The 23,516-nt window shown below is 43.6% G+C and overlaps 2 protein-coding genes across 2 annotated transcripts; both read left to right on the forward strand.

Moving 5' to 3' along the window:
- The first annotated feature begins 351 nt into the window (after positions 1-351).
- LOC139530639 (nuclear receptor-binding protein-like) lies at positions 352-12,335 on the forward strand. The gene is made up of 18 exons (XM_071327224.1): positions 352-526; positions 1,270-1,582; positions 1,665-1,787; positions 1,978-2,082; positions 2,238-2,327; positions 2,463-2,503; positions 2,788-2,882; positions 3,145-3,228; positions 3,343-3,401; positions 3,560-3,658; positions 3,762-3,894; positions 4,031-4,121; positions 4,221-4,271; positions 4,708-4,843; positions 4,959-5,012; positions 5,127-5,190; positions 6,442-6,497; positions 6,863-12,335. Exons 2-18 carry the CDS (start codon positions 1,382-1,384, stop codon positions 6,956-6,958), a joined length of 1,578 nt encoding a protein of 525 aa, XP_071183325.1. The 5' UTR covers positions 352-526; positions 1,270-1,381; the 3' UTR covers positions 6,959-12,335.
- A 1,930-nt stretch (positions 12,336-14,265) lies between these two features.
- On the forward strand, positions 14,266-23,250 carry LOC139530642 (keratinocyte-associated protein 3-like). The gene is made up of 7 exons (XM_071327227.1): positions 14,266-14,459; positions 17,244-17,428; positions 17,526-17,585; positions 18,268-18,465; positions 18,635-18,769; positions 20,670-20,768; positions 22,798-23,250. The coding sequence occupies exons 1-6, from the start codon at positions 14,447-14,449 to the stop codon at positions 20,745-20,747; spliced, it is 669 nt and encodes a 222-aa protein (XP_071183328.1). The 5' UTR covers positions 14,266-14,446; the 3' UTR covers positions 20,748-20,768; positions 22,798-23,250.
- The last annotated feature ends 266 nt before the right edge of the window (positions 23,251-23,516 follow it).

A 23,516-nucleotide genomic window follows, 5' to 3' on the forward strand; every position in this document is an offset into this window, starting at 1 on the left:
CTTGGGTCACTTATCTGAATAGAATGAATATATTTTATTTTACTATTATAATACTTCTTTATGCATTTACTTGAAAACAAAATGTCTAAATCATTCACATGTCAATTGAGGAATGAAGAATGTTGACATTCGTCAAATGGGCATGTGAAATATTGAGATGTCAAGTATTGATGTGTTTTATTTTATTTATTTTAAACTATAAGGTCTACATTTCCAAATGTATCCGTAGAAAATGAAGACAAGTCATTATGCAAGTAAGAGAAATCAGTGTGCGTTTTGATATAAAGTTGCTACGTTTACACTTGAAACCCCATATACGGGAGGCAGCCCGGCTGCAAAATTAAGCAATCGCTTTTCACCTGGTTCTAGCCGGGGCGACTCGGGCCAGATAATCGAATCCCCTCTTTCTATTGAAGTACTTCTGAAATTTTGAATGGCGTCCTTGTCAATTCTAGCTAGCGACTACTAGTAGCTAATTTACGCACTGCGAGGGGATTTACAAGCAACAAATGTTACTTTCTTCCAAGTAAGTAGCTTAACTTTACCGTGTTTGTTAGCAATATAGCGCATAACTGGGTAACAAAATGGGGATATTGCTGACTTGTGTATTAGTTAAGAGTTGCGCTAGCTAACATTACTGTAGCTAGATAAGTTCTTAATCAAACAGTTGTTTAAGTTATCTTACTAGGCTATCTTACTAGGCTAGCTGACTTTGATAACGTTAGCTAGCTAACTACAGTTTTCAGCTAGCTAACTGGTTCTTATCGGAGTTCGTGCTGTTAACTAGCTGTGACCACATGACTTTGTTTAACGTTGTCGAAGTGAAAGTTGGTCAATTAGCTAGCAAGTTATAGGTAGTTATCTAACTTTAATGCCCTAAGTTTGGGAGAGGTGTACATTTGGTTAGCTAAATAACGTTAGATAGGTAACTAACTTTAGAAGCTAACTAGCTAGCTAACGTTACACGTGAAACATAACTAACAATGCCAGCTATTGTACAATGTCAGTCCACCGCATAACTGCGTAGTAAGTAGGCCTAAGCTACTTTTCTACAGTTATGCTAGTCAATTTATGGCAGAGACTTTCTTTGCAATCCTCACTGGCAACCATAGACTTGAAATGACGTAGCCAGTCCCGACCTAGCAAAATAGATTAGTTCATAAGAAAAACTGCCTCATTTCATAGTACAGATAAAGTATTGATAACTATGAGTTGGCAGTGTGCTCCAAACTCAGAGAGAAATAATAATGGTGTCTCTTTTGCCATCAGTGTCTAATAGTCCTCGGGGTGTGTGAGTGGAAGGGGGTGCGGCTGCCACAGTTCCAAAAGTGGGAGCGAGAAAGGCCTTTGAACCCCAGAGAGGCACAATCTGCTTATTGTGATGTCAGAGGAAGACGGTAAACCCGGCCAGGCTCTGGAGGCCAAGGCAGAGCCAGTGGCACCCAGTGGCCAGGGACCTGCGTCCGTGTCCACAACTGTGTCGGGGCCCCCTACCCCCACCGAGGATGAGGATGAGAGCGAAGACGAGTCTGAGATCCTGGAGGAGAGCCCTTGCGGCCGCTGGCAGAAACGCAGAGAGGAGGTGAGACGGAGACACATTGGACTGTCCGTGAACTTATTGCAACAGTGTGAACCATGTTTCTGCCTCTGTTTTCTCCCCCCAGGTGAACCAGCGGAACGTCCCAGGGATTGACGCTGCCTACCTGGCCATGGACACAGAGGAGGGGGTGGAGGTGGTCTGGAACGAGGTCATGTTCTCTGAGAGGAAAAACTTTAAGCTGCAGGAGGTAAAGTATGTCTGTCTGCTACACCAACATCTCCCCCTTGTCTATCTGTCCTTGTCTAGTGAAGTTATCGTTGTATTAGAGCACATATCTTAATTTGCCTTGAACACTGACACAAACAGTTGACCCCATCTCTATGGAGACTGTTTAGTTAAATGCTGTCCTCATGTTGTCCCTATTCCTCTGTGAACAGGAGAAGGTGAAGTCTGTGTTTGACAACTTGATTCAGCTGGAGCATCTCAACATCGTCAAGTTTCACAAGTACTGGGCTGACATCAATGACATCAACCGTGCCAGGGTGAGTTCTGACTCGTTTATGAGAGGGAAGACTTTCCTTGTTTGTATCACATGGTCTGGTTGCTATATTCAGGACTAAATGTGAGGAGTCAGTGAAATGATGGAACAATGTAACGCATCATTTCAGTGATTCTTCTGTTGCGGTCTTCACTTCAGGTGATTTTCATCACAGAGTACATGTCCTCGGGAAGTCTGAAACAGTTTCTGAAGAAGACTAAGAAGAACCACAAGACCATGAATGAAAAGGTGCTACTGTGTTATCGGTGACTTGGTGGACAGGGCAAATTGTATTATGATATTTGCAAATCAAAGGATGTTTAGCTTTGCAGATAAGACATTCATTAGTCTACATGTAACAGAATGTATAATTTGTTTGTTTAGGCCTGGAAGAGATGGTGCACCCAGATCCTCTCAGCGCTCAGGTCAGTTTCTCTCACTCATACAGACCAACTCTGTGATCGCTGCAACGCTAATAACAGGGCCCCATATTTAATCAAAACAGGTCATCAGGGTCATGTGCAGTAGGCACGAAACAGGACAAAATGTTTTGTAATTGTATGAAACATGGATGTACTACCTCAACTGAACTAATAAGAACAAGCATTTTGTTGAGGTGCCTTACGGAACACAAACCTGGTTTACTATGACAGGCAAAAACAACTGTGGGGTTGACTAACTCCTATGGTCTCTGATGAGCCTCTCTTAGTTACCTCCACTCCTGTGAGCCGGCCATCATCCACGGTAACCTGACCTGTGACACAATATTCATCCAACACAACGGACTCATCAAGATAGGATCAGGTAGTGCTCCAGTCCTAAACACCTGGGTGAACAGCACCACACCAGCCCTGTATGGGTTTAGCTCCAGGTCATAAGATTATAAGGCTGCGTTTACAGGCAGCCTCAATTCTGATCTTTTTTTCACTCATTGGTCTTTTGACCAATCAGATCAGCTCTTGGGAAAAAATCTGTGGCAAGATCGGATGTGATTGGAGAATTGGGCTGCCTGTCTAACCACAGCCAAATAGACTGACTGTCTAATCCAGTGTCTGTTGTCCCCCAGTGGCTCCAGACACCATCAACAACCATGTGAAGACCTGCAGAGAGGAACAGAAAAACCTGCACTTCTTCGCTCCTGAATATGGAGGTAAAGGCTCAGAATGACATGGATAGGTCAAATATAGGATCTTCTCAGGAAATGTCTTTCACTAAAACCATTGCCTCACATCTCTTCTCTCTATCTTCTCCCTGACCCTTGTAGCTGTTGCAGATGTCACCACTGCAGTGGATATCTATTCCTTTGGGATGTGTGCCCTGGAGGTGAGCTGGCACTCTAAAGTCGAAATGCATTTAAAATGGATGTCATCTCCGTGTGTCAGAACTTGACGTCATCCACGTATCGGGTTTATTTGATCTCTGCTGCGCTGAGGGTTGTGTTGGGTGGGTGGTGGTGATATCATTGTGTGTCTGTTGTATAGATGGCAGTGTTGGAGATCCAGGGGAATGGAGAATCTTCCTACGTCTCTCAGGAGGCCATCAACAATGCCATACAGTCACTGGAAGACCCACTGCAGAGGGTAAGAGTGTGTAATATTATGGTTGTGTGTGTGTACTATTATGGGGGGGGGGGGGGGGTAATATTGTTGGTGTGTGTGATACCCGTGTGTGTGCGCCCTGCAGGAGTTTATTCAGAAGTGTCTGGAGGCTGACCCGTTTAAGAGGCCTACAGCCAGAGAGCTGCTGTTCCACCAGGCTCTGTTTGAGGTGCCCCTGTTGAAGCTGCTAGCTGCACACTGCATCGTCAGCCACCAGCGTGAGTCTCTCGCACACAAACACTTCGCCACCAGATTGAGTCTTCACGCGCAAACACACGCTCACTCATTCTCACACACAAACATACGCTGCATTGTCAGCCACCAGCTTGAGTATCTTCTCCATACCTCTCTCAGATATGATCCCTGAGAATGCCTTAGAGGAGATCACAAAGAACATGGACCCCAACCTCATCATCGCTGAGATAAAGGAGGGCGTGCAGCTCAAGTAAGTTAAACTGTTGGTGCCTCTATCTTCAGCTGAGTAAGCTTTAGAACATGGTATTTTCTTCAGAGTCCTGTGCTGATCTTGTTTTTCTCTCATCAGGCTGTCTCAGTTTCCTGCCCTGGAGCTGGATAAGTTCCTGGAGGATGTGAGGTAAGGAACTCGCCATCAGCTACTGAACAGGACCAGGAAGCTGTCCAGCCTATGACATATTTCCACCACTAGAGGGTGTAGCCGAACCAGATGGCTCATACTTCTTTCTAGTTACTACTTTATTAGAGAAGCATCTTTTTAATGCAATATCTGGGGTGGCAGTATTTAGCATTTGACTATTATTGTGCTTTGCCAACATCTGAAATATAAGGTGTTTCTCCAGCCCTTCCCCTGTTCATACTTTTTGTTGAAGTAAAATGCTCAAATCTGTGTGGGAAAATGTATGAGAATACCTGCAAATTCTCAAGATTTGCTCCCAGAGTTTTGAGGTAAGGCTTTGACCATCGTGGGTCTACACTTTAACCTTAATAACGTGTATAATTTACCTGTGCCATCATGAAATGAATGTAACCCCTCTTCCATCCCTCCCTAACAGGAATGGTATCTATCCTCTGACAGCGTTCGGTCTGCCCTCTCGCCAGCAGCCCCAGCAGTCCCCTGTCAAATCCCCCATTGTCACCCCCTCTGTAAAATCCCCTACCCCAGAACCTTCGGAACTGGAGACACGCAAGGTGAGGGAGAGTAGAGAACGGGAAGAGCGTATCTAGCCCATCAATTACTTCACAATAGCAATATTTTATTTGTTGGGACACCTTTCTGAACACCTATATTTCTCACCTTCTGCAGGTTGTTCAGATGCAGTGTAATATTGAGCCAGTGGAGGAGGGTGCAAAGCATCATGTAAGTAGCTTTAATCTCATCGTTTTCAGTTCAGTGATAAAGTTAGATGACGTCGACAAGCACGTTCTAGAGGCCAGTCTCTGAATGTGTAACCATCTCCTCCTCCCTCCACAGCTGACACTACTGTTGAAGCTGGAGGACAAACTGAACAGACACTTAAGCTGTGACTTGTTACCCAGTAAGAACAACAGAAACAAAAAGACATGTCATTGAGCTGGGCAGGCAAGGGCTGGAGATCAAAGCGTATGTTCAGTTAAAGGGATACAGAATGCATTCTGGGATCTAAGCTGCTAACCCAGTGTGTTTTTATTAGACAGCGCTTGGACCCTTAGGACTTCTATAAAAATAACATGACAATTTGCAGCCACTATACTGCTCCCAAGGGGGCCAATAGGATCAAGTCTTACTGGACTGTCCTCTCCTAATGACGAATTGAACACAGGTGCACAGGCCAGACAGACCACAAGTCTCGATCAAACTATGCAGCCAGTCTCAAACTGTTATAGACAGGTGTTTGGGTAAGATAACGCCACACAGCGTTCCTTTAAACAATGTCAGGTTTCACAAGGGAAGGGATTTGAGTTGTAACCCTATCAGCTCTTGTCTGACCCAGCTTGTTGTGTATGTTGTCTGGGAATGGCAGGACTTTGGCCACGAAGCCTGTCTGGGTGTGTTTTGTCTTTAACTCCAGACACTGGCCCTGCCCTAGTGTACGGTAACCCCAGCCTCATCCACGTCGTTGGGGCTGCTCCCATTGCACTCATCGCTGACATGATCAGACAGTTTGTGTGTGTGTGTGTGTGTGTGTGCGCCTTGTATGTGAGATACCAGTGGATCTAGAGTGCAGATACGGTGGAATTGGGTGGGGGATAATGCACGAAAGGCCATATTAGGGATCCTTAGCCATTACAAACACAGTATTATATTGTACCCCATAGGGAATACAGGTCTAAGTTGGGCATCTATGTTGAACATTAGTCTTCCCATAGCCAGGAAGATGTGTTTGTATGACCCTGCCCCTCCCACACACACATGACAGGCGTGTCTAGTGTTGCATGCTCGCCTGTCGAGAATGTCAGGCGTGTGTGTCTGTTGCTGGCAGCTGCTCCGTCTCTGGGGAGGGCTGGGGCACTGGGGCACTGACGCACCCTGCAGGGCATACAAATGAATAGAGATATACGCCCAGAGATTTGCCTGCACGTACAGAAACGCATACCCTCACCCATGCATAATCCTTAACTACCCGTCTTCCCACGTCATACCTCCCATCAATACTGAAGCTGCTCCTATCATAGAGATGGGGAGGTTAAATCAGACAAAAGTCCATTGTAAGCCTGTTGGGTTTCTACCACATTTAATATTGCACTTAAGATTGCGTAGGAACAAACCTGTATGTATGCTAACACTGACCCTACGGTTTCTGTTCCAGATGAGAATGTAAAGGAACTGGCTGTTGAGCTGGTCCAACTGGGCTTTATCAGCGAGGTAAGTGTGTGTCTTTGAGAGAGACAAAGTTTGTGTAGGTGTTCTGTGGTAGAGCGGTGTAAGTGTTGTATATGGCAGAGGAGAGGCAGTGAGAGTGGATTAGTGTCCATGATGAGCGTCCCGCTCTAGCTCTGATTGACCCCTATAAACACACACAATCACAGGCAGTGTGCGCAAATGTCAGATTGCAGCTCCTGCTCTCTACTCTACTACAGATAGGGCTGTCTTTTTTTTTTTTTTTAGATTCTCCCACTATGTACCTATAGCTCTGGAGAACGGCGTACATAATATCTTCCACCCCCTCCAGCTCTTGACTCTTCTGTGTGCGCTCCCTCTATACGTAATGTGATTGATTGTCCTTACAGGTGGACCAAAGCAGGATGGCCACTGTACTAGAAGAGGCCTTCACCAAGTTCTTCAGCAGGAACGATTCCCTCAACCCTGTCACTGTGTCCTCATAACAGGATCACCACGGACCTCAACTCCAGTACCTCTATATACGCCTCTACAGGCACCTCCGTAGGTTGTTTGAAATCAGATACAAATCTAATTTCTGGCCGTGCGACTTGTCTGAACAGTCAAATCTGATTTATTTTCCCTCAAGTGGTTTTTACTGTTATTTGGTTTATGTTGTTGCTTCTCTGTTGACAGTTTGACAAGAACATGTGGTAGCTAACTAGCTTTTGTTGTTTACAAACGATTGAGTGTGCTAGAGAGCTAAACCGCTAGCTAGTTGATTGCTGTGGCTAGCCAAAAAAGCACTTATTTTGGAAGTTCGGTCATCTCATCCTTTTGATGCTTTAAAGGTGTTTCTTAACTCTGATTTTGAACATTTAAAGCAACTGGGAAATGTCTATGCCAGGCATTGTCACTTTAGCTAACTACATAAGTGATAGGGAGCACCACCACCAATCAGCTTACACCACACCCCCGTCGTTAATGACAACTAGTGTAGCCATGTCAGCAAATGACTGCTGTCTGAACACCCACGCATCTGATTTGGTCACTTAACTTTTTGTTTGGAAAGTTAAAAACCAAAACAGATTTTAGCATTAAAGATGCGCTATGCAGCAATCGCCAGACCATTTCCTGGTTGCTAAAATTCAAATAGTTTGCCTAATTTCAGTTTGTGAGAAAACGAGCAAGTATACTGTAGGGAATAATTGTCCCATCTAAACCACTTGGAATGATCTTTTACATAACCAACAAGATTGTGTTTGAAGCTAGTGTACAAAACTGAAAGTAAGGTGCTAAAACGGAAACAGATCTACCCTACCGCTTAGACTTGCTTTCAATCAAATGTATTTATAAAGCCCTTCTTACATCAGCTGATGTTACAACGTGCTCATCAGCCTTAAACCCCAAACAGCAAGCAATGCAAGTGTAGAAGCACGGTGGTTAGGAAAAATTCCCTAGAAAGGCCAGAACGTAGGAAGAAACCTAGAGAGGAACCAGGCTGAGGGATGGCCAGTCCTCTTCTGGCTGTGCCGGGTGGAGATTATAACAGAACATGGCCAAGATGTTCAAATGTTCATAGATGACCAGCAGGGTCAAATAATTATAATAATCACAGTGGTTGTAGATGGTGCAACAGGTCAGCACCTCAGGAGTAAATGTCAGTTGGCTTTTCATAGCCGATCATTGAGAGTATCTCTACCGCTCCTGCGGACTCTAGAGAGTTTAAAACGCCAGGTCTAGGACAAGGTAGCCGTCCGGTGAACAGGCAATGGTTCAATAGCCGCAGGTAGAACAGTTGAAACTGGAGCAGCAGCATGACCAGGTGTACTTGAGACAGCAAGACGTCATCAGGCCAGGTAGTCCTGAGGCATGGTCCTAGGGCTTAGAGGGAGCATACTTAAATTCACACTGAACATCGGATAAGACAGGAGAAATACTCCAGATATAACAGACCCTAGCCCCCCGACACAAACTATTGCAGCATAAATACTGGAGGCTGAGACAGGAGGGGCCGGGAGACGCTGGCCCCGTCCGACGATACCCCCAGACAGGGCCAAACAGGCAGGATATAACCCCACCCACTTTGCCAAAGCACAGCCCCCACAACCACCAACTTACTATCCTGAGACAAGGCTGAGTATAGCCCACGAAGATCTCCCCCTCGGCACGAACCCAGGGGTGGGGGGGCAACCCGGACAGGAAGATCACGTCAGTGACTCAACCCACTCAAGTGTTGCACCCCTCCTAGGGACGGAATGGAAGAGCACCAGTAAGCCAGTGACTCAGCCCCTGTAATAGGGTTTGAGGCAGAGAATCCCAGTGGAGAGGGGAACTGGCCAGGCAGAGACAGCAAGGGTGGTTCATTGCGCCAGTGCCTTTCCGTTCACCTTCACACCCCTGGGCCAGACTACACTCAATCATAGGACCTACTGAAGAGATGAGTCTTCAATTCAGACTTAAAGGTCGAGACCGAGTCTGTGTCTCTCACATGGGTAGGCAGACCGTTCCATAAAAATGGAGCTCTATAGGAGAAAGCCCTGCCTCCAGCTGTTTGCTTAGAAATTCTAGGGACTGTAAGGAGGCCTGCGTCTTGTGACCGTAGCGTACGTGTAGGTAGGACCAAATCGGAAAGATAGGTACAAGCAAGCCCATGTAATGCTTTGTAGGTTAGCAGTAAAACCTTAATCATACCTAATCTTAACAGGAAGCCAGTGTAGAGAGGCTAGCACTGGAGTAATATGATCATGTTTTTTGGTTGAGATTCTAGCAGTCGTGTTTAGCACTAACTGAAGTTTATTTAGTGCTTTAGCCGGAAAGTAGAGCATTGCAGTCGTCTAATCTAGAAGTGACAAAAGCATGGATCAATTTCAATGAGAATGAATGTGAATTTGGTCAGGTCGCCCAAAAAGTAACATTGCAGCTCTGTCTGCAGTGTGAATAAGGCTTACATCTATGGGGGACCATATAGCCTTACGGGGCTGCCCGAGTCAGTCCCCCCTCTGTTTACTTTTCTCTTTTATAGTAGCAACTTGTTTTGGGAAGGAAGCCAACAGAGTTATCACATGTCAGTATTACTTGTTTGTGCTTTAGAAATGCATTTAATGTCTTTGCCATTAGCCTTTTTTGTGGCTGTATACAAGCACACTTGCTCTCCGCCTTGAAGTTCTATGCTTCTGTGTGGTCACTCTACGGCTATGCATTAATGTCTGCGGTGAACTTCGCTCTCTTTCTGAATGCTATAAGTGAGCCTTATATACATGTATGAGTGGGGTAGGGGGAGTCTAGAGTATTAATGTTACAAATGTGTCATATCTTCACTTTTTAACAAACAGAAATGTTTACTGTGGTCTTCACTGATGGAGCCACACCCCCATGGAGTCTGAGCCAATAGTCTGGGAGGGATGGGATTTACTGCCTGTCAATCAAAGCAGATTTACAGGAGATGTCCAATGGCTGGAGCTGTAGTTAAGGTGGCTGATCGGTGAACACCGTATTCATGCCTCTGATTGGCTAACACAACTTTATATAGTCTGTTAAATATATATTTTTAACTTATACTGTACTTAATCTGGATAATTTAATGGTTTCCTTTTGAATATTCTGGCAATTTAGAATTTTTTTTTTTTTGTGAACAGGTAATGATTTACTTTACTGTACAACCCAAAGAGGAGTTGAAGTCCAAATATGAAATGAGAATATGAGTGGACAAACAGTTAATCTAATGGCCTGGCTGTCTAACTCGTACTGCTTTAACTAAGCTGTTTGTCTTGGCAACGCTAGTGCTGTTGGGTGCAGAAACAGTTAGGTAACCATGATCAGGTTCAGTAGGGCACAACGTTGTGGAATTTTGACTTCGGAAAGTATTCAGACCGCTTGACTTTTTGTTGCCTTATTCTAAAATTCATTAGATGTTTTTTTTTCTTGTCAATCTACACACAATATCCCATAATGACGAAGCAAAAAGGTTTAGACATTTTTGCAAATTTATACAAAAAAAAAATCTTCACATTTACATAAATATTCAGATCCTTTACTCAGTTCTTTGTTGAAGCACCTTTGGCAGTGATTACAGCCTCGAGTCTTCTTGGGTATGAAACTACAAGCTTTGCACACCTTTATTTGGGGAGTTTCTCACATTCTTCTTTGCAGATCCTCTCGAGCTCTGTCAGGTTGGATAGGGAGCGTTGCTGCACAGCTATTTTCAGGTCTCTCCAGAGATGTTTGATTCGGTTCAAGTCCGGGCTCAGCCTGGGCCACTCAAGGACATTCAGAGACTTGTCCCGAAGCCACTCCTGCGTTGTCTTGGCTGTGTGATTAGGGTCGTTGTTCTGTTGGAAGGTGAACCGTTACCCCAGTCGGAGTTCCTGAGTGCTCTGGAGCAGGTTTTCATCAATAATCTCTGTTCTTTGCTCCATTCATCTTTTGACTCGATCCTGACTACTCTCTGTCATGCCGCTGAAAAACATCCCCACAGCATGCTGCTGCCACCAACATGCTTCACCGTAGGGATGGTGCCAGGTTTCTTCCAGAAGTGACGCTTTGCATTCAGGCCAAAGAGTTCAATCTTGGTTTCATCAGACCAGAGAATCTTGTTTCTCATGGTCTGAGTCCTTTTGGCAAACTCCAAGCGGGCTGTCATGTGCCTTTTACTGAGGAGTGACTTCTGTCTGGGCACTACCACAAAGGCCTGGTAGTGCCCAGACACAGAGGAGCTCTGTCAGAGTGACCATTGGTTCTTGGTCACCTCCCTGACCAATGCCCTGATTGCTCAGTTTGTCTGGGCAGCCAGCTCTAGGAAGAGTCTTGGGGGTTCTAAACTTCTTCCATTTAAGAATGATGCAGGCCCCTGTTTTCTTGGACCTTCAAGGCTGCAGAATTTTTGTTGGTACCCTTCCCCAGAGCTGTGCCTTGACACAATCCTGTCTCGGAGCTCTACAGACAATTCCTTCGACTTCTGCTCTGACATGCACTGTCAACTGTGGGACCTTATAGACAGGTGTGTGTCTTTCCAAAACATGTCCAATCAATTGAATTTATCACAGGTGGACTCTAATCGAGGTGTAGAAACATCTCAAGTATGATCAATGAAAACAGGATAAACCTGAGTTCAATTTTGAGTCTCATGATAAAGGTTCTGAATACTTATGTTAAGTTTTTTTGGTTTTTAATAAATGTGCAAAATAATCAAACATGTTTTCCCTCTGTCATTGTGTGTGGATTGCTGAGGAAACTTTTGTATTTAATCAATTTTAGAAGGCTGTAACATAACAATGTGGAAAAAATCAAGGGGTCTGAGTACTTTCTGAAGGCACTGTGTAGAACTGTCACACCTCCTATGAATCCTGTTAGCTGTCTTCATTGCTTTTCTATCTGCAGTGTTCAGTACGTTGCACCCTCCTAAACGCAACCCAAGTTACAGAATGATGCACTTGCTTTTAAGTGTACTCAACAGCCTCTTTCCCCAAAGCTGGATTATTCGCTGGAAGAACGGCAACAAACTAAGCAGTCAAACTACAGCGGATCACATGTCTGGTATGCAGAAATGTTTCTGTCCACTGTGACAATCTGTCTGGAAAAACTGCAACAGCAAAGCCCTCAACTAGATCCAACCTCAATCATTACATTTGTTTTACAGTTACTGTATTCACAATCTGCATTTTTCTTTATACTGTATCTTTTACTTTGAGGAGCACTTGGGCAGCGTGTTTAGTGATTGAGAAATAAGTGGGCTGGTGAGTATAGTGATTGGGTTTGTGGTAGTAGTGTGCGTGCGTATGTGTGCCTTCTGACAGTTGTCTGAGAGCCTTTGCAATGTATGATTCGTTCATGTTTCTTTATTAAATTGTTTGGTATTCTGTATGATTAAATATGTAGGCACCACCTCTCCCTAAATGTCTCAGTCATTAGTTCCTGAATCTACTTTCAACTGGGATGTTTTAACAGACACTGCTAACAGTAGCTCGGTGAATATCTCCACCTAGTCTGTGGTTTACTCTCACCTTATGACAGCTGTTGTCCTGGTGTGAAAGTCTATAATCCTCGCCAAAAATGCAGCCGCATGCCTAACTCCTGTGTACACACAGAGCATACTCAGTGGAATAGTAATAGTGTCGTAGTCAATTACAATTTAAGAATGTATTTTTGAAATGTGAAAGGCAAATTGTAGTACAGTAACAAATGTATCCCTCTACCAATACACATACACTCCCTGTTCACCCATGACTGCGTGCCATGCACGTATCCAACTCAATTCAAGTTTGCAGAAGACAACTGTGGTAGGCCTGAATTACCTACGATGAAGAGACACTGCCCTGTAGACAGGAAAATATCCTCAATGTTGACCAAACGAAGGAGCTGATCGTGGATTTCAGGAGATACTGTAGCAGAGGGTGCACACCCTCATCGACAGGGCCGCAGTGGAGACGGTGGAAAAGCTTCAAGTTCCTCAGCGTGCACAAAACATGAAATTATCCATCCCCACAGACACTGGCGAAGAAGGCGCAACAGTGCCTCTTCAATCTCAGGAGGCTGAAGAAATGTGGCTTGGCCCCGCAGAGACCGTACAGGTGCATCAAAGCTGGGACCGAGAGATAGAAGCTGTTTTTCTATCTCCAGGCCATCAGACTGTTAAATAGACACCACTAGCCGGCTACCGACCAGTATCCTGCCCTGAACTTTAGTCATTGTTACTAGCCGGCTACCACCCGGCACCTTAGAGACTGCTGCCCTATTAGTCTGATTAATCAGGCTGTAAAACACAATTAATTGGTATATACAGCCTGAGACATTTGTGTCCAAAATTGTGTAAATGTTCCTTATATGCCAGAAAGTTGAATAAAATTACATTTAAATTTGCTCTAGCAGTTGTCTGTGCAGTTTGTCCTTCTGCTGTTTGAAAATGTAGCCAAAATATCTACAGAGTAGTGTTAAGAACCTTTTTGTTTTGTACTTCTGTTTTTTATTTTCAATACTGACGCAAAATCGAACTTAACACTTGCACAGTATGGCCAAGCCTAATTGATCCACAGCCCAAATGGCAAAAACGTCCAGCTGATTGCGAGGAAACAAGCTTTGGTCTTTGGTTATGTTCGGCTATTGTTTACATATTGTGCATCGTGCAATAAATCAAGAGATTGAAAATACAAGTGACAGAACCTACCAGCCCTCAAAAGGTAGGGTGAACAACACTTTCCTGTGGATACCCTATTTCCACCTACCACCAAAAGGACCAACAGCACGTACAACCGCTACCTCAAATATAATTTTATTCAACATTCTGTCTTGTAGACTATTGTATCTTTTTTACAGTGACTTCTTTCAGACTGATATCATGGAGTAACCATGGTAACAGTCTGATGTTTAGGGAACTGCCCTATGTACATATAGTCATTGAATACTGGTCATTTTAATAATGTTTACATAGCGTTTTACACACTTCACATGTATATACCGTATTCTAGTCAAGGCTCATCTTAGATACACACCTTTTCTATACTGTCCATAATGTCTATACACACAATTATATAGGCTACAGATATTTATATTCTGGACTCTGACATTGCTCGTTTTAATATTAATATAATTATTAATATTTTTTCGGATTTGTGTGTATTGTTAGGTATTACTGCACTGTTGGAGCTAGGAACACAAGCATTTCCGATAACATCTGCAAAATATGTGTAACCGACCAATACTATTTTATTTGATACACACATACAGACATCTAGCTGACTCTTTTACCCCCAACCACTTCACACACACACTTTTTTGAGATTGAGATAAAACGTAACCCATTCACCCACCCTAATCTAATTTGCATACAAAAACTAACCTTTGTCCTCCCGTGAATGCCCAGCTTCCGCTTGACAGGTAAAGCCCCTGACGTCTCCAACTCCGGAGGAACTTTTTCATGAAAATACGAAATAAAGACGTAGGCCTGTCTGTTATCCACCAAGAAATAGCCTATATCTTGACAAATATACTGCAACAGTATGTGTGGTTTCGGTAAGTGAACTTTAGATAACTTTTTTTGTACCGGAGAAAGCTACCTTTGATGTGCACAGGTAAATTCTTGTTTTCACTTTGGCAAGGCAACCATTCTGTCACCCGATTAGAAAGCCCTTTGTCTTGAGTTTCAGCTCCATTACATTGCGCATACAGTGCCTTCAGAAAGTATTCACACCCTTTGACTTTTTTCACATTTTGTTGTGTGACAAAATGGGATTACATTTTTTTAAATTTTTTTAATGTAATGATCAACGATCTACACAAAATAGTCAGCAATGTAAAGTGGAAGTAAAATTCTAACATCTGTAAAAAAATATATATATATATGAAAAATACAACACTATATCTTGATCAGATAAGTATTCAACCCTGTGAGTCAATACATGTTAGAATCACCTCTGGCAGTGATTACAGCTGTGAGTCTTTCTGAGTAAGTCTCTAAGAGCATTTCACACCTGGATTGTGCAACATTTGGCCATTATTATTTTCTAAATTCTTCAAGCTCTGTCAAATTGGTTTTTGATCATTACTAGACAATAATTTTCAGGTCTTGGCTTAGATTTATAGATTCGGCCTAGTGTTGTAGGTTATTGTCCTGCTGAAAGGTGAATTCCTCTCCCTGTGTCTGGTGGAAAGCAGACTGAACAAAGTTTTCATCTGATTTTGCCTGTGCTGAGCTGCATTCAGTTTATTTTTTTATCCTGAAAAACGTCCCAGTCTCTAACGATTACAAACATACCCCTTTTTTTGTTGTTTACATTATAATTTTAAATTTATTTTAACCTTTATTTAACTAGGCAAGTCAGTTATGAACAAATTATTATTTACAATGACGGCCTACACCGGCCAAACACAGACGACTCTGGGCCAATTGTGCGCCGCCCTATGGGACTCCCAATCACGGCCGGTTGTGATATACAGCCTGGAATCGAACCAGGGTGTCTGTAGTGACACCTCAAGCACTGAGATGCAGTGCCTTAGACCGATGCGCAACTCGGGAGCCCCCTAACATGATGCAGCCACCACTATGCTTGAAAATATGGAGAGTGGTACTCAGTAATGTTTTGTATTGAATTTTCCCCAAACATAATAACACCTTGTATTCAAGAAAAAAAGTGAATTGCTTTGCCACAGGATGCATGTTTTGGAAAATGTTTGTTCTGTACAAGCTTCCTTCTTTTCACTCTGTCATTTAGGTTAGTATTGTGGAGTAACTATAATGTTGTTGATCCATCCTCAGTTTTCTCCTTTCACAGCCATTAAACTCTGTAACTGTTGGAAAGTCACCATTGGCCTCATGGTGAAATCCCTGAGCAGTTTCCTTCCTCTCCTGCAACTGAATTAGGAAGGACGCCTGTATCTTTGTAGTAACTTGGTGTATTGATACACCCTCCAAAGTATAATAACTTCACCATGCTCAAAGGGATATTTAATGTCTGTTTTTTTTAGTTTTTTTTTTACACATCTACCAATAGGTTCCCTTCTTTGTGAGGCATTGGAAAACCTGGCTGGTCTTTGTGGTTGAATCTGTGTTTGAAATTCACTGCTTGACTGAAGGACCTTACAATTATCTGTGTGTGGGGGGTACAGAGAAGAGGTAGTCATTCAAAAATCATGTTAAACTCTATTTTTGCACACAGAGTGAGTCCCTGCGATGTATTATTTGACTTGTTAAGCAGATTTTTACTCCTGTACTTATTTAGGCTTCACATAACAAAGTGGTTGAATACTTATTGACCAAAGACATATCAGCTGTTCATCTAGATTTTTTAAATGTATTTTTTAACATAATTCCACTTTGACATTATGGAGTATTGTGTGTAGGCCAGTGACACAAAATCTCCATTTAAATTCAGGCTGTAACACAACAAAATGTGGAAAGGAAATGGGTGTGAATATGTTCAGAAGGCACTGTAGAGTCATTAGACAAAGGCGTCTTCTGTACGGCAGGATTTTTGTTAAGAGCCCCGAGCTCTGTCTGAACATTAACGTCCATTACGCTTTTGGAAGCATGAGGACCTTGTCTTTCATATCAGCGAGAAATAATTGATACACACCTTTTATAGGGTTAGTTTTCCCACACGGCCATATCTCCATGTTACAGCGTGTGCTTGCGGAAGACAGATGTACGACAGTACTAATTAGCTATCTAGCATGCTTCAAAAACCTGTGGGTAATAGAAGAAGGCCGCCAGAAACGTGTTGTCACTGAAAAATTCTGTCGGCTGCAACTGTGATAAAGCCAGTTAAAATAGTGTACAGTAAGTGTTAATTTTGCATTTGTGAAATTATTTTGATCTGATATGAATGTAAAGGGCTTTATGTTTCTAGAAACATAACGCAATTGGGAATCGATTTGTGTTTAGATGGAGTATTTGGCTGTTTTGGCTGCCAGAACCAGTCTACCTCTGAAAATAACATACATAGTCCTTCGACCATGAGGAATAACGTTACGGTAGGCTCCTGAAGAGTACATCTTGGGATACCATTCTGTCTAGCCTGCCCTGCACAGGTGTTCGTTTGCGTATTTCGAAAGTAAACTGATAATCTACTACTAATGCTTTGAACACTTGCTCTAACGTTTCAGATGCACAGAGTCTAGAGTGACACATTCAGTAGGCTATACTGTCTTCAGTATTGTGAATGTTTCTCAACAAATAAGTCGAAGTTGGAGAGGCTTGCTGACTTTTGTATGTTAACTCTGTCATTCTCCATGGTGTTTACTGTGTACGCTATTAAACTATGTGTGTTGTGTACAATCACCAACGTGTCTGTGTGTCAGATAAGGAGAAGGGTCCGGGGTGGCTGATGAAGAAGGGGTTTACTCTGATCCTAGTGGGCCACATCAACTTCATCCTGGGAGCCATCGTCCACGGCAGCATCTTGCGTCACATCTCCAAACCCAACGACCAGATCACCACCGAGTTCACAGCAGCCAACATCATCTCTGTCACTTCTGGACTGCTGGTCAGTCAGAGAACTATATTATGGGTTACTGTAGTAATAACTAATAACAGGTGATGTTATAGATTTAAAAAACGTACGTTTGTCTTTCCATTTTCAGAGCATTGCAACAGGAATCATTGCCATATTGGTGTCAAGAAATCTGCCCGTTTGGAAACTGGTAAGACCATCACCATCCATAACAATAACATATCATTTGTAAGCCATTAAGTCTGCAACCATCACCCCACTGATCTCTCTTGACTACTACTTCTAGTCTTTTTAAGAAATATTTGTGTGTTGAAAATGCCTAACCACATACACTTCAAACAGACAGACATACCCCACCAGATACACCCCCAGGGGTTTCTTCACTGTACCCAAACCAAAAACAGATTTAATGTGTCGCTCAGTTATGTATAGAGACATGTTACCGTGGAATGCTCTGCACCAAGAGGTTACTCAGGCAAAAAGCAAGTTTAGCTTAAAAAAAACACAAAAAAATGTGTATTACAGGGCCTCTCCTCTTCTAAAGATCTAATTTAACTGTATGTATGAATATGTATATTTGAATAGTGTGTAAATAGTATTTTTGTTGTCTCTTGGTGTCTTTGCAATATAACTCTATTATATATATTTGTTTTATGTAATAAAAATATGATTTAATGTCCTTGTCTATAACTGTTCTGTACATGTATTTGTACTTTTTATGTGGACCTCGGGAAGAGTAGCTGCTGCATGTGCAGTAGCTAATGGGGATGCTAATAAACTAAACTTGACTTCACCCCTCTTTCCCTCCTTTCTTCTCTGCCTATACCCCCTCCTCTTGCTCTCTCTCCTCTCCTTCTCTCCCCCAACTCCAGCACATAGGTCTTCTGATTAGTTCCTTCCTGAATGCCCTACTCTCTGCGGCCTGCGGCGTCGGGCTCCTATTGGCTATTAGCCTCACAATTACCAATGAGGGGCGGGGCCTCATGATGGGCTGCAACTTCACTGACCAGCCAATCAATGCCCGCTCGCCAGTCAATGCAGACTGCCCCTTCGACACCACACGGATATATGTACGTCTCTACCACTCTCTCTCTACCACTCTCTCTCTACCACTCTCTTTCTACCACTCTCTCTCTACCACGCTCTCTCTGCCCCTTTGACACCACACCAATATACTTATGTATTAAGTATCTCTCTCTCTCTCTCTCTCTCTCTACCTCTACTTATCTCTCTCTTCAGGACACTACCCTGTCTCTGTGGTTCCCATGTGTTCTGCTGGCAGGACTGGAAACAGGACTGTCCATCTGGTGCTTCGTAGTGGGACTGGTACTGAGGGGTCTAGGACCCTGCGCACACGCATACCTCAAAGAACAGGTAAAACACACATACAGTGCATTTGGAAAGTATTCAGACCCCTTGACTTTTTCCACATTTTCTTACGTTACAGCGTTGTTCTAAAATGTATTAAATTGTTGTTTTTCCCCCCTCATCAATCTACACACAATACCCCATAATGACAAAGAAAAAACAGTTGTTTCGTTTTGCATATTTATAAAAAAATAAATGAAATATCACATTTCCATAAGTACCCAATGACTAATGAAAACTTGCTATGTCCTCATTGAGATTTTACAGACGTTTTCAATACGCCTTATTTATACACGTTTGTAATATTTATGAAATGCATATTGTTATATTTGGTAGCACTTATTTGTTTTCCCTTTGCCTCCAACCCCCTTCGATGTATAGAACGGATGTGGGTGGGGCCATGTCTACATAAGGGTGCAACTTTCAAAAAATCCCAAAAGCTCTGACGAAGGCCGTGTGGCCGATACGTAAGCTTATTAAATATCGGTGATACTATCAAGAGCAGTGTGCGGTTTCCTTTTTCCTTCATCTTGTTCAATTGTTGCCATGCACCTGCAAATAAGATTGCTCAGATGTGCGAGTGCCTTTTGAATTTTGCATAAGTATTCAGACCATTTACTCAGTACTTTCTTGAAGCACCTTTGGCAGCGATTACAGCCTCAAGTCTTCTTGGGTATGACGCTACAAGCTTGGCACACCTGTATTTGGGGAGTTTTCTCCCATTATTCTCTGCAGATCCTCTGAGACTTGTCCTGAAGCCACTCCTGCGTTGTCTTGGCTGTGTACTTAGGGTCGTTGTCCTGTTAGACTGGGGCGAAGGTTCACCTTCCAAGATCCTGGAGCAGGTTTTCATCAAGGATCTCTCTGTACTTTGCTCCGTTCATCTTTCCCTCGATCCTGACTGGTCTCCCAGTCCCTGCCGCTGAAAAATATCCCCATAGCATGATGCTGCCACCACCATGTTTCACCGTAGGGATGGTGCCAGGTTTCTACCGGACCTAACGCTTGGCATTCAGGCCAAAGAGTTCAATCTTGGTTTCATCAGACCAGATAATCTTGTTTCTTATGGTCTGAGCACCCTTTAGGTGCCTTTTGGGAAAATCCAAACGGGCTGTCATGTGCCTGTTACTGAGGAGTGGCTTCCATCTGGCCACTCTACCATAAAGGCCTGATTGGTGGAGTGCTGCAGAAATGGTTGTCCTTCTGGAAGGTTCTCCCATCTCCACAGAGGAACTGGAGCTCTGTCAGAGTGACCATCAGGTTCTTGGTCACCTCCCTGACCAAGGCCCTCCTCCCCCGATTGCTCAGTTTGGCCGGGCGGTGAAAAGAGTCTTGGTGGTTCCAAACTTCTTCCATTTAAGAATGATGGAGGCCACTGTGTTCTTGGGAACCTTCAATGCTGCAGAAATGTTTTTGTACCCTTCCCCAGATCTGTGCCTCGACACAATCCTGTCTCAGAGCTCTCTGGACAATTCCTTCGACCTCATGGCTTGGTTTTTGCTCTGACATGCACTGTCAACTGTGGGACATTATATAGACAGGTGTGCCTTTCCAAATCATGCCCAATCAATTGAATTTAACACAGGTGAACTCCAAAAAAGTTGTAGAAACATCTCAAGGATAATTAATGGAAACAGGATGCACCTGAACTCAATTTCGAGTCTCATAGCAGAGGGTCTGAATACTTATGTAAATAAGGTATTTCTATTTTTTATTTGTAATACATTTTTGCATCGTCATTATGGGGTATTGTGTGTAGGTTGAGGGGCAAAAAATATTTAATCCATTTTAGAACAAGGCTGTAACGTAACAACATGTGGAAAAGGGGAAGGGGTCTAAACACATTCCGAATACACACACACTATCCACGAAACCTCATCTCACCTGTCTCTTTTCTCTGTGCCAGCTGGAGGAAGAGGCTCTGACCAATAGGGCAGTAGCAGATCCAGAGTACTCACCCCAAGGCCAAAGCCTGATTGGATAGAGGACTGTCACAGTCAGGGAGGTGAGGGATCAGTCCACCGGTGTTTGACCCTTCCCTGAGCCTTCCCCTAGCCCTTTCTCCGTTTCTATTTTTTTTGTTTTAAAATAATCTTTATACAAGTTTTTTTCACATTTTACAAACATAATACATGAATTAATATAAACGCTAATATTTTCACATCCATACATGGGTTCATAATTAGGCTTCTTAACATGATTTACATACACTGCTCAAAAAAATAAAGGGAACACTTAAACAACACAATGTAACTCCAAGTCAATCACACTTCTGTGAAATCTAACTGTCCACTTAGGAAGCAACACTGATTGACAATAAATTTCACATGCTGTTGTGCAAATGGAATAGACAAAAGGTGGAAATTATAGGCAATTAGCCAGACACCCCCAATAAAGGAGTGATTCTGCAGGTGGTGACCACAGACCACTTCTCATTTCCTATGCTTCCTGGCTGATGTTTTGGTCACTTTTGAATGCTGGCGGTGCTCTCACTCTAGTGGTAGCATGAGACGGAGTCTACAACCCACACAAGTGGCTCAGGTAGTGCAGCTCATCCAGGATGGCACATCAATGCGAGCTGTGGCAAGAAGGTTTGCTGTGTCTGTCAGCGTAGTGTCCAGAGCATGGAGGCGCTACCAGGAGACAGGCCAGTACATCAGGAGACGTGGAGGAGGCCGTAGGAGGGCAACAACCCAGCAGCAGGACCGCTACCTCCGCCTTTGTGCAAGGAGGGGCACTGCCAGAGCCCTGCAAAATGACCTCCAGCAGGCCACAAATGTGCATGTGTCTGCTCAAACGGTCAGAAACAGACTCCATGAGGGTGGTATGAGGGCCCGACGTCCACAGGTGGGGGTTGTGCTTACAGCCCAACACCGTGCAGGACGTTTGGCATTTGCCAGAGAACACCAAGATTGCCAAATTCGCCACTGGCGCCCTGTGCTCTTCACAGATGAAAGCAGGTTCACACTGAGCACATGAGCACATGTGACAGACGTGACAGAGTCTGGAGACGCCGTGGAGAACGTTCTGCTGCCTGCAACATCCTCCAGCATGACCGGTTTGGCTGTGGGTCAGTCATGGTGTGGGGTGGCATTTCTTTGTGGGGCCGCACAGCCCTCCATGTGCTCGCCAGAGGTAGCCTGACTGCCATTAGGTACCGAGATGAGATCCTCAGAGCCCTTGTGAGAACATATGCTGACACATTCACATTTGTGGCCTGCTGGAGGTCATTTTGCAGGGCTCTGGCAGTGCCCCTCCTTGCACAAAGGCGGAGGTAGCGGTCCTGCTGCTGGGTTGTTGCCCTCCTACGGCCTCCTCCACGTCTCCTGATGTACTGGCCTGTCTCCTGGTAGCGCCTCCATGCTCTGGACACTACGCTGACAGACACAGCAAACCTTCTTGCCACAGCTCGCATTGATGTGCCATCCTGGATGAGCTGCACTACCTGAGCCACTTGTGTGGGTTGTAGACTCCGTCTCATGCTACCACTAGAGTGAGAGCACCGCCAGCATTCAAAAGTGACCAAAACATCAGCCAGGAAGCATAGGAAATGAGAAGTGGTCTGTGGTCACCACCTGCAGAATCACTCCTTTATTGGGGGTGTCTGGCTAATTGCCTATAATTTCCACCTTTTGTCTATTCCATTTGCACAACAGCATGTGAAATTTATTGTCAATCAGTGTTGCTTCCTAAGTGGACAGTTTGATTTCACAGAAGTGTGATTGACTTGGAGTTACATTGTGTTGTTTAAGTGTTCCCTTTATTTTTTTGAGCAGTGTATTTCTCCTTTTCCATTCCTCTAGGTGGTGCCATGGTGCCTAGTGCTACTTGTTTTAGTAAATCCTCAAAAACATGAGTTCATGGGTTATGACTGCGCAATTACTGTTTTACCATGTCATTTTAAAGTAAATACCTGGTCATTTCTGTACCGTAATCTGAAACACTACACATCTAATACTTTCGTCGATCTGAATTTTTTTTAACTAATACCTCCTCTCTCATGCTCTCTTCCCAACATTGTTTAATGACGAAAGTGATGACTGAACCTCGTCCTCTTCAGAGAACCTCCCTGATGCCTATACCTCCACTCATACCAAAGACTCTCCTCTCCCTCTCAGTGAGCGGCTAGACTGTAAGATGACCATGTCTCTGTATTTGTTCACGTCTGCTGAGAATGTCAATCCTCCCCTTGATCCGCCAACTACATTTCACAAATGCAAAATGACAAACGCCTTTAGTGTAGAGATTATTCATGGGATGAATATCCTCGTTTTAGTATTCCGCTATGATCATGGAAATGATTGTATTTAATCCCATTTGGCATTTATCATGCTTCATGCTCTGTTATTCCCATGCTTGATTTTAACGGCTGGGCGTTATGCCTAAAAATCTTATCTGCATTTTTTTCTGACTTATGGGCAATTCACGATATGCCTTGTTGTACAATTAAAGGTCAAATACACTGCATTTCAAACAGTCAGCAAGAATCTAATGAATTCAGGGCTTGTGAAGTTATACCTAGGCTAAATATAAGCCTTCCACAACCACAAGACCCACTGATATAGTTTAACCTGCTTTTTGCAGTAATCGCTGATCTGGCTTTGTAGTCTGTCTATGAATATGCCCTTTTTGTTACAAAGTTAACCCGAACCATGCATAAAGCACATTCACTTATACTGACTAACTTCTTGTAGCAGGCATTATAGAAAATTAACACTTGGCTCATAAACAATCTCTCAAGCACAAGCCCACG

This window comes from Salvelinus alpinus, chromosome 9, assembly GCF_045679555.1.
Source record: "Salvelinus alpinus chromosome 9, SLU_Salpinus.1, whole genome shotgun sequence".
Taxonomy (NCBI): domain Eukaryota; kingdom Metazoa; phylum Chordata; class Actinopteri; order Salmoniformes; family Salmonidae; genus Salvelinus; species Salvelinus alpinus.